Raw genomic sequence first — 14,194 nt, 5'->3', positions numbered from 1 at the left:
AAAGCACAAAAACTGCGTTTATTATAGGAGCATGAAGTGACCTGATTTATTTTAAAATAAAATCTTGACAATGAGTGGTAATTCAAAGAATAACAGCTATTTTTATAGTCCTTTAGTTGCAGAATAAGAATCTGCTTTCAGTTTTTTTGTAAGTTAAACCGTCACCAAATAAAAAAATAAAATAAAAATTAAATTTGACCTAGTTCCCGAATACGGTGTGCCTAATATAAGAATCTACTATAGTAGGTCAAATTTAATTTTTATTTTATTTTTTTATTTGGTGACGGTTTAACTTACAAAAAAACTGAAAGCAGATTCTTATTCTGCAACTAAAGGACTATAAAAATAGCTGTATTCCTTTGTATTACCACTCATAGTCAAGATTTTATTTTAAAATAAAGTGGGTCACTTCATGCTCCTATATTGAACGCAGTTTTTGGGCTTTCTCCTCAATTGGACAGTGAGCACCGTCATTGTACACCACTATGTAATTGCTAATAAATTATATCTGTGTTACTTAATTTTTTTTTAGATTGTATTAAAAGAAGTAGATTCACTTTTGCAATATGTATTTATAGTCTATTTCCTCATATACTCTCTCTCTGTCTCTCTCTCTCTAACTCTATAATATTATAGAATATAGATCTATATAGAATATATATATATATATATCGTTTATAGTTTATTATTTATATAGGCCTACCTATGTAATCTATGTGTAGAAACAGACAGAAATAAATCTATATAGATTATATATCGATAAATTAATTATTATAATTTAATAAATAAGATATTTTCAACTAGGCTACATTGGCTACATGTATTTCCTCTGTCTTTCTTTTAATTGCCATCCAAGGACCCTCTTCTTGTTTTCATAAGTTGGATGTTCGTTTTGTGACACATTAACACCCCCCTCCCTCCCATAGATGCTTATAATTCTTTTCATGACTCTCTCCCCCTTCCCTCCACTGCCTGTTGGATAGTTTGTGACACTACAAGCTGAGTGTATACTTCTCCTCACTGCCAGCTCATCTGGAGTAATCACCTGCAGTGGGCATGGTCTCTGGCTTCAAATTAGCAGCCCGCACTTTTTCTTTCATTCATAAATTATATATTATAGAAATCTCGATCTAGGTCAAGCTTATTCATTGAAAAAATCATAGATTTATTAATCCCAATAATATTTCTTATTACGATTTTGCTGTGTCCAATGAAGGAGAATGAGCTGAATTCATTATTATTCGTTGTACACCCCCTTATTAAATTTTATTTAACAGCTAACGGTATAAATGTGATTGGAATGTCTTTCTAAAGATGTTTGGAAGCTTATTTTGATATGCCCATCAGCCTACGATCAAACAGGCTCATAATATAGCCTTCATCCCTTATATGGGTATGAATTGCCGGGGGAGGTTAAAACAACAGCTTTACATACATGGTTACCGAGAATCTAAAAAACTGCCATCTGCTTTGGAAAAACGGAACAAAATTACCGGAACTTATCTAAAATTGGACATGCGCAGTCCCGAAACGTTGATTTTTGCTCCAAACATAAAAACAAATGAATTACAAACAAAAAAAGCGACCCGTTCATTGAAGGAGAATTTGATGGGGTGTCCAAAATATAAGAAGCTACTATATATATTATAATTATTATTTATTATATAGACTAGTACAGATACTAAAATTAAAGATAGCTAAGTTAAGAATATTTATATTCAGATAGACAGACTCACTACTCTCACAGAGTGTGACAGAATCACACTCACAGAGGCTAGAAATTAGTAGAATCTAGAACATTTCAACCTAGTCAGACACTCATCAGACAGTCACAGTGAACCTGCCTAACCTGGTCCTGGCTATCTAACTCTAAGTCTAAGTATCTTTATAATCTTATCTAGATCTACTAATGCTTGAAGTAGATTCATAAAAAATGCTTACCAAAAAATGAAATTGTAAGTACATTTAGTCTATGTAGAGCTAGATCTAAGTAAAATTTAAAAAAAAAGGAAACTTTAGTCACTTTCGACTTAAGCTTTTAATGCAAACGATCAATACAAATATTTTGATCTAACCTAGGTTTTGTCCCTTCGGAATCGCCTGTTTCATTTCCGGCTTCCGGATTTCTATAGGTAATCACACAGTCAAATCTTTAAATCTTTTTTACATGCAAACACATTAATAATTCTTCCTTAATTGTCTTCATTTTGGAAAAAAAAAGATCATTGCACTAGAAGATCAATATGTAAACAAAAAAGTTATAGAGATCTAGTTTTACGCATTAGTCTTGATATAAAGAAACACAAAAGTTGTTCTAAAAACTATTACCTTGTGGCTTGTCTCTACTGACTAACCAAGACTAAGAGTAAGGTAGGATTTTAAATTTCATTTGGTGAACACAGTCAGCCAAAATGTAAAGCTTACAAATATTCTAGATCTAAATGATACACCAATTTAATTTTCTATAGATTACACAAGCAATTATTTTTTGCAAAAGGTACCTTACACTAAAAGTTAAATAAGTTTTATCGGCTTCATTTACGAAAAACTAGGAAGTAATAGCTTCTTCTAAATGCGCGTCACAATACTATGGTAACCGGATTTTTTTTGTGTGCGTTTGAAGACTTCCAAGGTCGCTTACCTTTTACGTGCTATAAACAATTCTCACCTTCTGATTAGATCAATAGATATAGATCTACCACTAGACTGTAGATCTATAATTCTATATCAGATATAGATCTAAGGCTAAGGTAGGGTCACAAGTAAAAATGTGGTGTGTAACTGTAGATCGTGGTTAAACTTAACACAATATTGTATATTCAAATAATATTGCATACTGAACTGAATATAGACTCTAGCCAGTCTAGGCATTATTATTATAGATCTATTCTAGGTCTATCATAATCTATGACTATGAATAATGATACTGAGTATGAGTCACTGTGACCTATGAATATAACTTTTATCGTCTAACTTAATTATAATAAACTTAGATATATATCTAATTATTAATTAATAAATTATGGTTTAATGATAGATCTATATTCTGGTCTTTTTTTTTTTTTTTGAAGGAACATCTCAGTCATCTGTAACTGTAAGTGATAAGTAAGAGACTAAAACTAGATATATAATCTAGAAACTATAATTATATCTAAATGTATTTAAATTATTTTGATCTTGACATCTTAGCCTGTTTTAATTTTTAGGCTTAGATCTAAATCTATGTCATCTATGTATTGTGTATATCATCTAGTTTTAGAAACTACCTCCATATAATGATATAGATAGTGAGTCTATATTCTATATGCTTATAGGGCCTATAGGTGCCCATATATTATATAGATCTAAATAGTTCAATTTTGTATTATTATTTTGTTATAGATATCTAGTCCATCTAATTTACATTTTAACTTGATTCTATCTAGATTAGTTAATAATTCAAATAAAAAATTAAACCACTTAAATAACTTTTTGTGACCCATGTATGTAGGCCTATGTATGTCACTATAGAGCTCAAAGAAATCAATATATGTTATTGTAAATCAGAATTCACCATCAACTTTATTGATGATTATACTCAAATAGTTCAATAATAGTCAACTTTGAGAAGTGTTGTTACCCATTTGACCTAATACATGCATTTGTGATGTGTTCTGCTCTAAGTTTGAACGTTACTGCTGGCCATTATAGCTTGCCCTTTTGCAGGGGTTTGGAGCCTGAACTTAGAAATGTTTTTTTTTTAATGGATGTACGTCTGATGCCACTTAAAAACATAATTCATGAGACCAAAAAGAAGTAGTTGAAAGGGAAGTTACTAGGATGTGCACTCGTCAAAAAGTAAAAAGTTGCAATTCATTTTATGGTTTGTTAGTAAAAACAAATTGAATGTCTCTTTTCTTTCTCTCACAGAGTCAAAAAAGCATGGGAAGAATGTCTCTGATGATGAGAGAAGAGACAAAAAAGTATTTAGCGCAGCACAAAATTCCTCAGGTCAATAACTTTGTTGCATGTATCTTTTTTTTTTCTTTAAACTAGAAAATTTCAGAATTGTAATGTAAAAATGAGTGACCTATTCAATATCAAATCACAACATGATTTCCTAAATATATGTTTTTTCCAATTGCACAAATATAGCACCTCTAACTTTAAGACATCGGACAATAATCTAATTTCTATTGTTATTTTTACAGTTTTAATTTTATCTAAGCAAATTCAATTATTATCTAAAATCATGAATTTTTTTTTTGACTAAATTTTTCAAAAATCTATTTAATTCCTGATATAAGCTCACATTTTCATCATCTCCTAAGCCAAAAGAAAAAATTAAATAATTTATTTTGAATAACTTTTTATCATCCTATGAAGCAGAAATTTTGCATTCAAACACATGTTGCATGACAACACATTTTATTACATTTCAGAAAGATCACCTCATTATTGAATTAATTTTGTAAAAACCTTTAATACGTTATTGGAAAAGAAGATTTCATTTTTATTTCCATTTTTAGTCTCATGTCATTTAGATGTTACTTATAGATCTAGACTGTACAGCGGGTTAGCTCAGTTTGTTAGACTGGGTTCCTGTAACATAAATGTTAAGGGTTCGATGCCCATATTGAATTTTTATTTCTATATTTTTCTATCCTATGAAGGAAAATGTAAGGAAAATGAGGAATAATTTAATATTTGCTGGTGGTGTGGTGGGTGGGTGGTTAAGCACTTGGCTTCCGAACCTAGGGTCCTGGGTTCGAATCTCGATGAAGACTAGGATTTTAAATTTCTGAGTTCACCCAACTCTGATGGGTACCTGACATTAGTTAGGGAAAAGTAAAGGCGGTTGGTGGTTGTGCTGGCCACATGACACCCTGCTCATTAACCCTAACCCAAAGAAACAGATGACCATAACATCGTCTGAAAGGGGAACTTTATTTTACTTTATAATTGTTGCAAAATTAGGAAAAAGGTAGTATGTGTGTTACTAAATTATTTGATCATTAAATACAGATATATTAATTTTAAAAAAAATATATTTCTTGCTTTATTTACTTTATTCTGTCTCATGTTGCTGGTTGGAAAGGGACGAAGGTGAAATGGTCAGATTGGGACTAATGTCTTGCTAAAATTCTTATAGTAAAAAAGAATCTAAAACTATTATATTAAAATTTTTTATTTATTTTTTGTGTCTTTATCAATCCAGCTATTTGAGTCTTTACTGAGCTCTCTCATGATGGAGAGGCCTGAGAACCCAGTGGAATATATTGAGAACAAAATGGTTCAGATTCGGGACATTGGCCCAGAGAATGTTAATTGGCAGACCTTAGTGTCGCACCTGCATCCCTACAGAGATAATATCAGAAGACAGTTAATAAGAGATTGTAGTGTTTACGACAAGGAGTATTCAGAGATGATAGGGGAGGTAAATATATTTTTATAAAATGCTTTAATTCAATTGAATTATCTCCCTTTTATATTAAAACATCTCTCGTTTTGATTTTTTTTTTTCTATGGTACCATTTATAAACTTATTCAATGACCTTGGCAATTAGTGAATTTAAGAATGTGATAGTTATTCAAGCATTACTTTTGAACATTTCCCAATTCTGTTTTGCCATTTATGTGATAATTACGAGAATTAGCTCCCTCTCATCTTTATAAAAATTGTACTACTGAAATCTAGGTCAGTGAGGAATGAAAAGTAGTTATTGATAAACTTATCCAGGGCTGGCTTTAGGCATAGGCAAACTAGGCAGCCACATACCATCTCTGAATGGTAGGGACCTTGTTTAGGACTCTGCATGTTCATTTTTAAAGAAGAAACAGTGAAACATGTCATCACTGTTATTGTTGGAGTGTACTAGGTTTTTAATAAACTGACTTGCCCTGCCTCATCATTGTATTAACTGGCACACCACATCGCACAAAATACATTGCCACTCTTTATTCTATTATTGCTTTTGTATAGTGTATCTTCCGACCACCCGCGGACAATGGTTATGCTTGCCCTGGGTGTGGCAAAATATGTATGTCACAGCTGGGGCTGCCCAGCCACGGGAAATACTGCATTCCTCACTAATCTTCGGACTCAAAGACAAGCCTTAGTACGTTTTTCATGCACTCTGGTCCAATCTCTATTGTTGACATGTGGGGGAGGGGGTTTATCATGGAGAAGGTTTCTGTGTTGTTCTTAGACGCTTACGTCGAATCTCGAATTTAAAAGTTCTAGAAATTCCAAGTGTACTTTGGGATTGGAAAATACCCCCCCCCCCCTCCCCAAGTAGACAAAAAGACAATAACGTTTAGGATGTAAACATCTTCTTTTTTTTAAGAATTGAAGTAATGTCTGTATTTTATACATTGGCACTCAGTCATACATATTAGTTCTCTTTTCATATTTGCGTCCATAGGGCAGATGATGTAAAGATTATCTGTTTCTATGGAGCAAGCAAGGATGTCATGTGGCCAGCACAAAGACTAATCGCCTATTACTTTCCCCAACTAATGTCAGGTACCCATTAGAGTTGGGTGGGCTCAGGAATGTCTTAAAACAGTGGTTCCCAAACTATTTCCTTAATGGAACACTCCGCACATTCTAAGTATTTAGCTGAACACTTTGCTTTTTTTTTTGAAAGACATTAATTATTAATTCATTAATTAGTTAATTATTCCAGTAGTTTGCGGAACACCCATTCAGGCCTCGCAAAACACTATGGTTCCGCGGAACACAGCTTGGGAAACACTGTCCTAAAATGATCAAAGTCCAATTCTTCACTGGGACTTTAAATCACAACATAGTTCAGTTCATAAGGTTCGGGCTTTATCAGTTGGCCACCCGCTACTCTATTGGCTAATTCAATAAAACTTAACTTTGACTAGAAAAACAAGGTCCATAGTTTGTAACATTTCATTTTTTTATTTTTGCTTGCCCTTCAAAGATTATGATGATTATGACCAACCTGACTGAAACGTTTCTGGCTGGACTCTCGCAAAGCTTAGTTAATGTTTTCCAGTATCCTTCCCAATATCTGTCTTTAGACCATTTTCAGTGCTTAAGGTATTTTGGCGACCTGATGCCTGACATTTGAATGCTAGATAGTTGTATTTATGAAGTATGTAAATGCTGTCTGGCAAATCTTTAAAAGTTTTCTGTCACTGAAATTAAACTCATTCAAAAAATCTTTATTCCTTAAAATATAACTAAAATATGACTGTGTTCCAATATCCTACTCAATATCTGTCTTTAGACTATTTTCAGTGCTTAAGGTATTTTGGCAACCTGATGTCTGACATTTGAATGCTAGATAGTTGTATTTATGAAGTATGTAAATGCTGTCTTGTAAATCTTTAAAAGTTTTCTGTCACTGAAATTAAACTCATTCAAAAAATCTTTATTCCTTAAAATATAACTAAAAAATGACTGTTCCAATATCCTACTCAATATCTGTCTTTAGACTATTTTCAGTGCTTAAGGTATTTTGGCAACCTGATGCCTGACATTTGAATGCTAGATAGTTGTATTTATGAAGTATGTAAATGCTGTCTTGCAAATCTTTAAAAGTTTTCTGTCACTGAAATTAAGCTCATTCAAAAAATCTTCATTCCTTAAAATATAAATAAAATATGACTGTGTTCCAATATCCTACTCAATATCTGTCTTTAGACTATTTTCAGTACATAAGGTATTTTGGCGACCTGATGCCTGACATAAATGCTTGACCACATTCTAGATAGTTATGAAGTGTATAAATGCTGCCTAGCAAATGTTTAAAAGATATTTGTCTTAGAACTCAATAAAAAAAATCTTCATTCCTTAAAATATAAATACAATATTTTGACTGTTTTTGACTTATTTTTCAGCTGGAAGACTTTGAGGAGAGAAAGAAAGATCACTTTGAGTTCAATGCTGACCAGCGCTACAAACCAGAGATCTTCTCTCTGACTGAAGCCCATTCTTAGCAGTGGCTGTGGACAGGGGAAGCATTCCATGCCATGAAGAGACAAAGTGTTTAAATCTCTATTTGGAAAATGTTAGATGCATCCATTTTGTTTTTTATGTTTAACAGTCAGCACAATATGACATTTCTAAGGCTTAATACAAACATAAAATGTAGAAATGGGTGCTTCTAATCCTGACATAATGGAAAAAGTCTACCCTAGTAGCCCACACTGTGCCAAGAATTCAGGCTGGTCATTTTCACAACTATCATAAAGAGACAGGGTACACTATACAGTTGACTTTATTTTTTAAAGTTTTGTTTCGTAACTAGTTTGATTTTTGTTGGTGTCTTAACATACAAATTGTGAACATTAAAATTAATCAATCACTTTATGAACAGGTCTAGATTTAAGAAACAATCTTTCCACCTGTGTAACCCAATTTTCCACCTCTGTTGCAGTGTTTACCTGTGCTACTAGTGTCCACCTCTGTTACAGTGTCCCCTTCTACTACAGTGTCCCCTTCTACTACAGTGTCCCCTTCTACAGTGACCCCCTCTATTACAGTGTCCACCACTATTCTATTACCAAGTGTTCAGTTGTATTATCGTAACTGCTCTTACTAATGGTGCAGCTATTACTTCAAACCTAATTCAAGAATTATAAATGTGCTTAGGCTAAAATATTGGCAGAATTTAAGTCATTGTTTAACATGCATGACTAGATACATGATGCATAGGACTTAATCATCTTCTTTTTTGAAGTAGCATCTGTATTTTATAAGATAAGAAGATATTCAACCCAAAATTATTTTTTTTTTGTAATGCATAAAACTTTATATTTATCTGACAGAAGCAGGGCATTTTGAGAGAAATCTCTCATTGTCAATATGGAAATGTTGTTTAAGCTTTGTATTTTAGATTTAGTGAAAAGAAATGTATATATGTATTTGTGTACACCTTTAAATTATGAAAATACTTTCAAAATTATGTTCGTTTACACCTAAATTGAAATGATTGATCTAGCTATAAATTAAAACTGTAAGCTTTATAGCCTAAGCATCTACATTCAAAAGTTTCGGTGATCTTATTTGTATTTCTTTTTCATAAAACATGAATGGTCATGCCACGCTAATGGGTAACTATGTGATAAAAAGCAAAGCCTTGTTATTTCACCAACCACAGCATTCCCTCCCCATGCATAAGATGTAGGCAGCTCTTCTTTATGAATGTAAAATCCTGTTTTTTCTTTTAGATATTTCTTTTCAAAGAAACCATTGTTCACAAAGATTCATCTCAGAAGGACCCTTATATGTTTCTTTATTATTCTTTATTGAATGTTAATTAGAAAATATTACAATAACTATAACGCGTCTTTTTATTCCAAACTACTTTAAGGTCAGGTTTTGCCCAACTTATTGTGGACATTTCTTTCATGACATAGAAAGTATTATTTACTCAGTATTTATTTTGTACATTTCAAACTTTTCTTGAGTTTGCCAAAATTTGCATGTATTAGCCAGATAAAATACAAAACAAAATATTTTATGACTAATTTTTTAAAAATAATACTCTGTTGCCAGTATTAATCTAAGTATTAGATCATATTGTTTTAAAAAGAATATAATGCATTCATGTTTCTATTTTTTTTTTATAAGTCATCACTCTTATTTGCTTTTCAAATATTTGTAGGCGTTTTACTGAGTCTGTTTTTACAGAAAATTTTAATAAAATTTCTATTTTATACCAAGCCTCTAAGGCTATTATTTTGTTGTTATGTTTGATATAATTATAGCAATGAAACATTTAAAAAAATACTTTGTCATATAAAAACAAAAATTAACTAATTAATACTATACATTCCATCATTATGAAAAAAAAAAAAAGTAAAGTTGTTGCTGCATTAAAATTAAGATTTCCACAGTCTGGGTAAATGTGTCAGGTATGAATATATAGGTCTGTAAAAATTGTCAACCTTCATAAAAACAATAACTAAACAGTTAACAATGAATGTTTAACTTCTAAACTTTTTCCAGTGTAGTTAACTAAACACTTGACAGTTTAATGTTTAACTCCTAAACTCTTTCCATTGTAATTCCAAGTCATTTTAACTATTTTGTTATCAATATAGATATTTCAATGTAGCGACCTTGAGATTGTATATTTTGTCTATTTTAAAATCTCTACCAGTCTCCCTCTTAAGGTTTTTCTCTAGGTTCCATTATAATGCCTTCAGACTTCTCCAAATCACTTTCTCTTCTTTGTTCTTCTTTTTCATTCTCCTCGTGTTCTATTGCTTTCAGAAGTTAAACTGCATCTTACAAAATAAAAATGGAAACAAAATGGTAATGATTTATAATAAACGAATATTCCAATTTGATTAAAGTAACACCATTATTAAAATCACTAAACTTAGAGACACTTCAGGACAGATGACTAAAAAGTAAAGCAGCTATAATACATAAAAACACTAAACCAGAACTAACAAATAGAAAAACAAAACCTAATGAAATACTCAGAAAGGCACAAAGATAAAAGCACATTTCATGCTCCATATGCTAGGATAAAGTTGTAAAATGCTCCTTCTTCCCTAGTGCTATTATGGAATGGGTTGCCTGAATCAGACAGGAAAACCAACGACTTAGCAGAGTTTGTCATTTATTAACATGCATAATTAGATTGACACCTGAAATGCGTAGGACGTAATTATCTTCTTTTTTTTTGAAGTAACGTCTGTAAAATATAAGATAAGGTAAGAAGATACTAGGATTAAAAATGAAAATACTAAATGGTCTTAGCGTCACCTATCCCTTAGTACAGAGGTTCTCAAACATTTTTTTTTACCCTGGGACCCCTTTGCATATTTCCATATACATATTTGCCCTCGGACCTTTCAATGAAATAGCTACATAAATGCCTGACAGAACTGTGCTGTAGTCGACCGGACTGAGGTGAACCGGGCTCTGAACCGTCTTGACTGCGACACCTTCGCTCTTTATATTGGGTCCCTACTGGCCTTCTCGAACCGGACAGAACGCCGCCCGACGTTTCTAGGTGGTCAGATGACTACAACTCTCGTGACGCTCCTGAGCTCTGTTCACGACGCCGATCCTACTCGAACCTTCATGTTGACACTCGTCTCGGCTGACCGTCGTAACTCGTCACGGTTGACCGCTCGTCTAGCGCTGGCCTGGGGCGATTTGCGTCGGCTGACTACACACACACCACTACCCCCCCCCCCCTCTGTGCCATCACCAGGTTTATAACAATATTAATTAATATTAATTCGTCAAAGAATCGTGCATAATAAACATGCAAGACAGCAGTGAGAGGCGAGTTGGTTATTACTAAAATTATCCGATCGGATCAAATGGTTTTTAGCGAAGAAGTTATTTTAATTTTATACAAATTTCATATTTCTGCGGACTCCTTATAGTCGTCTCACGGACCCCGAGGGGTCCGCGAATCATAGTTTGAGAACCACTGCCTTAGTATGTTGACACCACACAAGATATGTTGACCGTACTTCTCCATTCCTCGCTGTCTTTTTGCCTTGGATAGAATTTCTTTTTAAATGACAGGCCTGTTCATTCTTTTATGTTGTCTTCGCATCGCGTTGTCCGCCTCATCTTTTTTCCCTGGTACTGTTCCCTGAAGGAAGGTCTTTGAGTGCCATGAAGACATTGTAATATGGCCATAGAGGTTTAGTTTGCGGTTTTTTATTTTACAGCAGTTAGCAGGACTGATGCTTACGCAGTTGAAATCATGTATAAAACTGAAGGACATAAGGGTTAGTGTTTGACTGTTCGTAATGCTGGCTTTTGTTAGATAGCTAGTTTAGTTAGTTGGGTGGCGCAGTTTAATGTAAATGGTTAAACAGTGAACCCCGAACTCGCAGTCGTAATACACTCAACAAGGTACGCACGCACTTAGTCTAAATAATCATCTTTAGAAATACTTCAGCTACATCTGACTTACACATGCATCCGTTACACTTGTAATTTGGGGTGCACCGGATTGTAGCTCCGGCTCCGGCCGAATATAACCAGTGTTATTGTTGAACTCTTTTGTCAGTCCTTCTATATTGTGTGTGTTTTTTTGTGAAGAGGGAGTTGTACAGTATCTGTATTTTGTAGAACTATATACAGTCGAATCCGTTTAGTCTGATCATAACGGGACGCTTAACCAGATTCGATTACATAATAGGATTTTTTTAATCAGTACTTTAGGATTCTGTCCCAACAAGCATCTGACTGATTTATCCGTAGCCCAATAAGCCGGATTTGACTGTATATTAATTTAATTTCAGATAAATCATTTTTGTTGGCTTTCTCCTCAAAATTTCAATCACATAAAAACAATGTTCAGAACAGGGGCGGACTGGCTATATGGGCATTTGGGAAAATGCCCGGTGGGCTGGTACCAATATGGGCCGGTAGGGCCACCTAAAGGGCCGAATAGATCCCACTATGTATTAAATTGTCAAAGGTTTTATAATATGCACTTGTAAAAGCGGCCTTCTGAACATCGTGTTAAAAGAAATCTCTCTACAGTGTAATGCTAATTTAATCTAACACATTTTCCGAAACAATGTAATAGCCTACATCTGTAGACAGCGCTACTAGTAGGCTTCAGCCTTTTATGTCCTACACACTTAGTTTGATGTCCATCATATGATATGCAATTTATGGGCCAGGTTGAATAGAAATGCCCGGGCCGAATTTGACACCCAGTCCACCCCTGGTTCTGAAGCTTGCACTATGTTGGGGCTGGGAAAGAGAGTGGCGGCCATGTTTTCACCCCTACACCCCCCTCCCCAACATACAGTTCTCCACCTTTACCCCGTTCTCTTAGTGCCAGATAAGCCTACATTGAAGTCGCAAAGCCTAACTGGAAACTCCTTTGACTATGTCCCGTTTTGAAGTAAAGGTAACTCTTACCCTTAAAAAAATAATAATTTGATTATTGCCCTTGTGAGCTCTTTTATTTTTCTGCTGTGATTCAATCATCTATTGCTCAGTGGATAACTTTCACCGAAATGGCAGCAACCTTTAAGTTTTAATTAATTAAATTTCAATAGGTCACCGCACCAGTCGGGTGAGCGCAAATGCTCTTCCCTGGCATACACTGACCTTATCAATTATACAAACAATATGTCCGCCAGTGTTGAAAGGGCTGACAACTCCGCAGCGACTACCTACAAGGGTAATTAGCGGGTTGTTACTCCTGATTAATTCTGACTCCGCGTCGAAGCGCCTTTCTCTTCGAGTGGGCGCCAAGGGAGTTCGCACCTGTTCACTTGTCGTTTGATCTCTACCTGGCGGCGTATGGCGCTGAAAAACCAACAACAGTGAACGCCCCCCCCCCCCCCCCCCAGGGTGAGCTTTCACGACAGTGGCGAGAGTAAAGGCTGATAAAAGAACAATATTGTCTTAAAACTAAAGGTGGCCAAAAAAAAAAAAAAAAAGTGAAAAGGCCTCAAAAGTAAAAATAAGAGTGAATGGTTGTTGACCTTTGACTTTGCAGACGACATTATAGTAGTTTCTGCAAGGTCACACTATATATGTATATCAGGGCCGGCCTTAGATAATTGGAAGCCCTAGTCGAAGTAAACTTGGTAGCTTCAAATGAAAGAATAAAAGAAAATTAACAGAGAGAAAATACAATTATACAATTTATTTTAACACATCAATCAGGGGCCCTATGCGGCTGCCTAGTTTGACTATGTCTAAGACCGGCCCTGTATATATATATATATATATATATAGATTTTTTATTTCCGGTCCCACAATTAGCTAACACTTTCTGCATGATCTAATGATGGTGGCATGTTGGAGTTCGAAGTACTAAGAATACATAATTTATTTCCAGTCCCACAATTAGCCAACACTTTCTGCATGATCTAATGATGGTGGCATGTTGGAGTTTGAAGTACTAAGAATACATAATTTATTTCAGGCTGAAGTTTGCACACAGTAGTATGACCAATTGGAAGGTATAATAGAGCGTCGCGATTATGACGCAAATGTCGTGGGATTCTATCCCTTATATCGGCCAATTATTTTTTCGTTCTCATTTTAATGACCAATAGAATATGAATCTCATCTCTGCCTGTGGTCCCTTCTGGGGCATAGGTCACCAACCAGCTTCCTCCAGGCGTCTTGGTTCTGGGCGAGTCTCTTCAACTGTCCCCACGTCTTGTCCATCTGCTTGGCATTTGCTTCCAAATCGCGGCGCCATGTATTCCTGGGTCGTCCCCTCTT

At 34.4% G+C, this 14,194-nt stretch overlaps 2 protein-coding genes across 5 annotated transcripts in view; one reads left to right on the top strand and one right to left on the bottom strand.

Moving 5' to 3' along the window:
- The window catches only part of LOC106080273 (inositol polyphosphate 5-phosphatase OCRL-like), a 55,861-nt gene extending 53,757 nt beyond the window's left edge, over window positions 1-2,104 (bottom strand). Inside the window, exon 1 of one of the 2 annotated variants that reach the window (XM_056031857.1) lies at window positions 1,942-2,104. The gene's annotated coding sequence lies outside the window, so the exon portion shown is untranslated. The remainder of the gene's footprint in view (window positions 1-1,941) is intronic. The other variant, XM_056031859.1, reaches the window with a different exon arrangement.
- Window positions 2,105-2,590: 486 nt separating this feature from the next.
- On the top strand, window positions 2,591-9,675 carry LOC106080272 (uncharacterized). Of its 3 annotated transcripts, none has more exons than XM_056031860.1 (4): window positions 2,591-2,750; window positions 3,910-3,990; window positions 5,198-5,416; window positions 7,855-9,675. In XM_056031860.1, the coding sequence occupies exons 2-4, from the start codon at window positions 3,922-3,924 to the stop codon at window positions 7,951-7,953; spliced, it is 387 nt and encodes a 128-aa protein (XP_055887835.1). In that variant the 5' UTR covers window positions 2,591-2,750; window positions 3,910-3,921; the 3' UTR covers window positions 7,954-9,675. The 3 variants fall into 3 exon arrangements, with proteins under 3 accessions (XP_055887835.1, XP_055887836.1, XP_055887838.1); XM_056031861.1 differs by lacking the exon at window positions 2,591-2,750 and adding an exon at window positions 2,910-2,930; XM_056031863.1 differs by lacking the exon at window positions 2,591-2,750 and adding an exon at window positions 3,072-3,094.
- The last annotated feature ends 4,519 nt before the right edge of the window (window positions 9,676-14,194 follow it).

The sequence above is a fragment of the Biomphalaria glabrata genome, chromosome 6 (genome assembly GCF_947242115.1).
Source record: "Biomphalaria glabrata chromosome 6, xgBioGlab47.1, whole genome shotgun sequence".
In the NCBI taxonomy this organism is placed as follows: Eukaryota; Metazoa; Mollusca; class Gastropoda; family Planorbidae; genus Biomphalaria; species Biomphalaria glabrata.
Note: the sequence above shows the minus strand (reverse complement) of the source record. Positions and strands in the feature narration are given on the sequence as shown.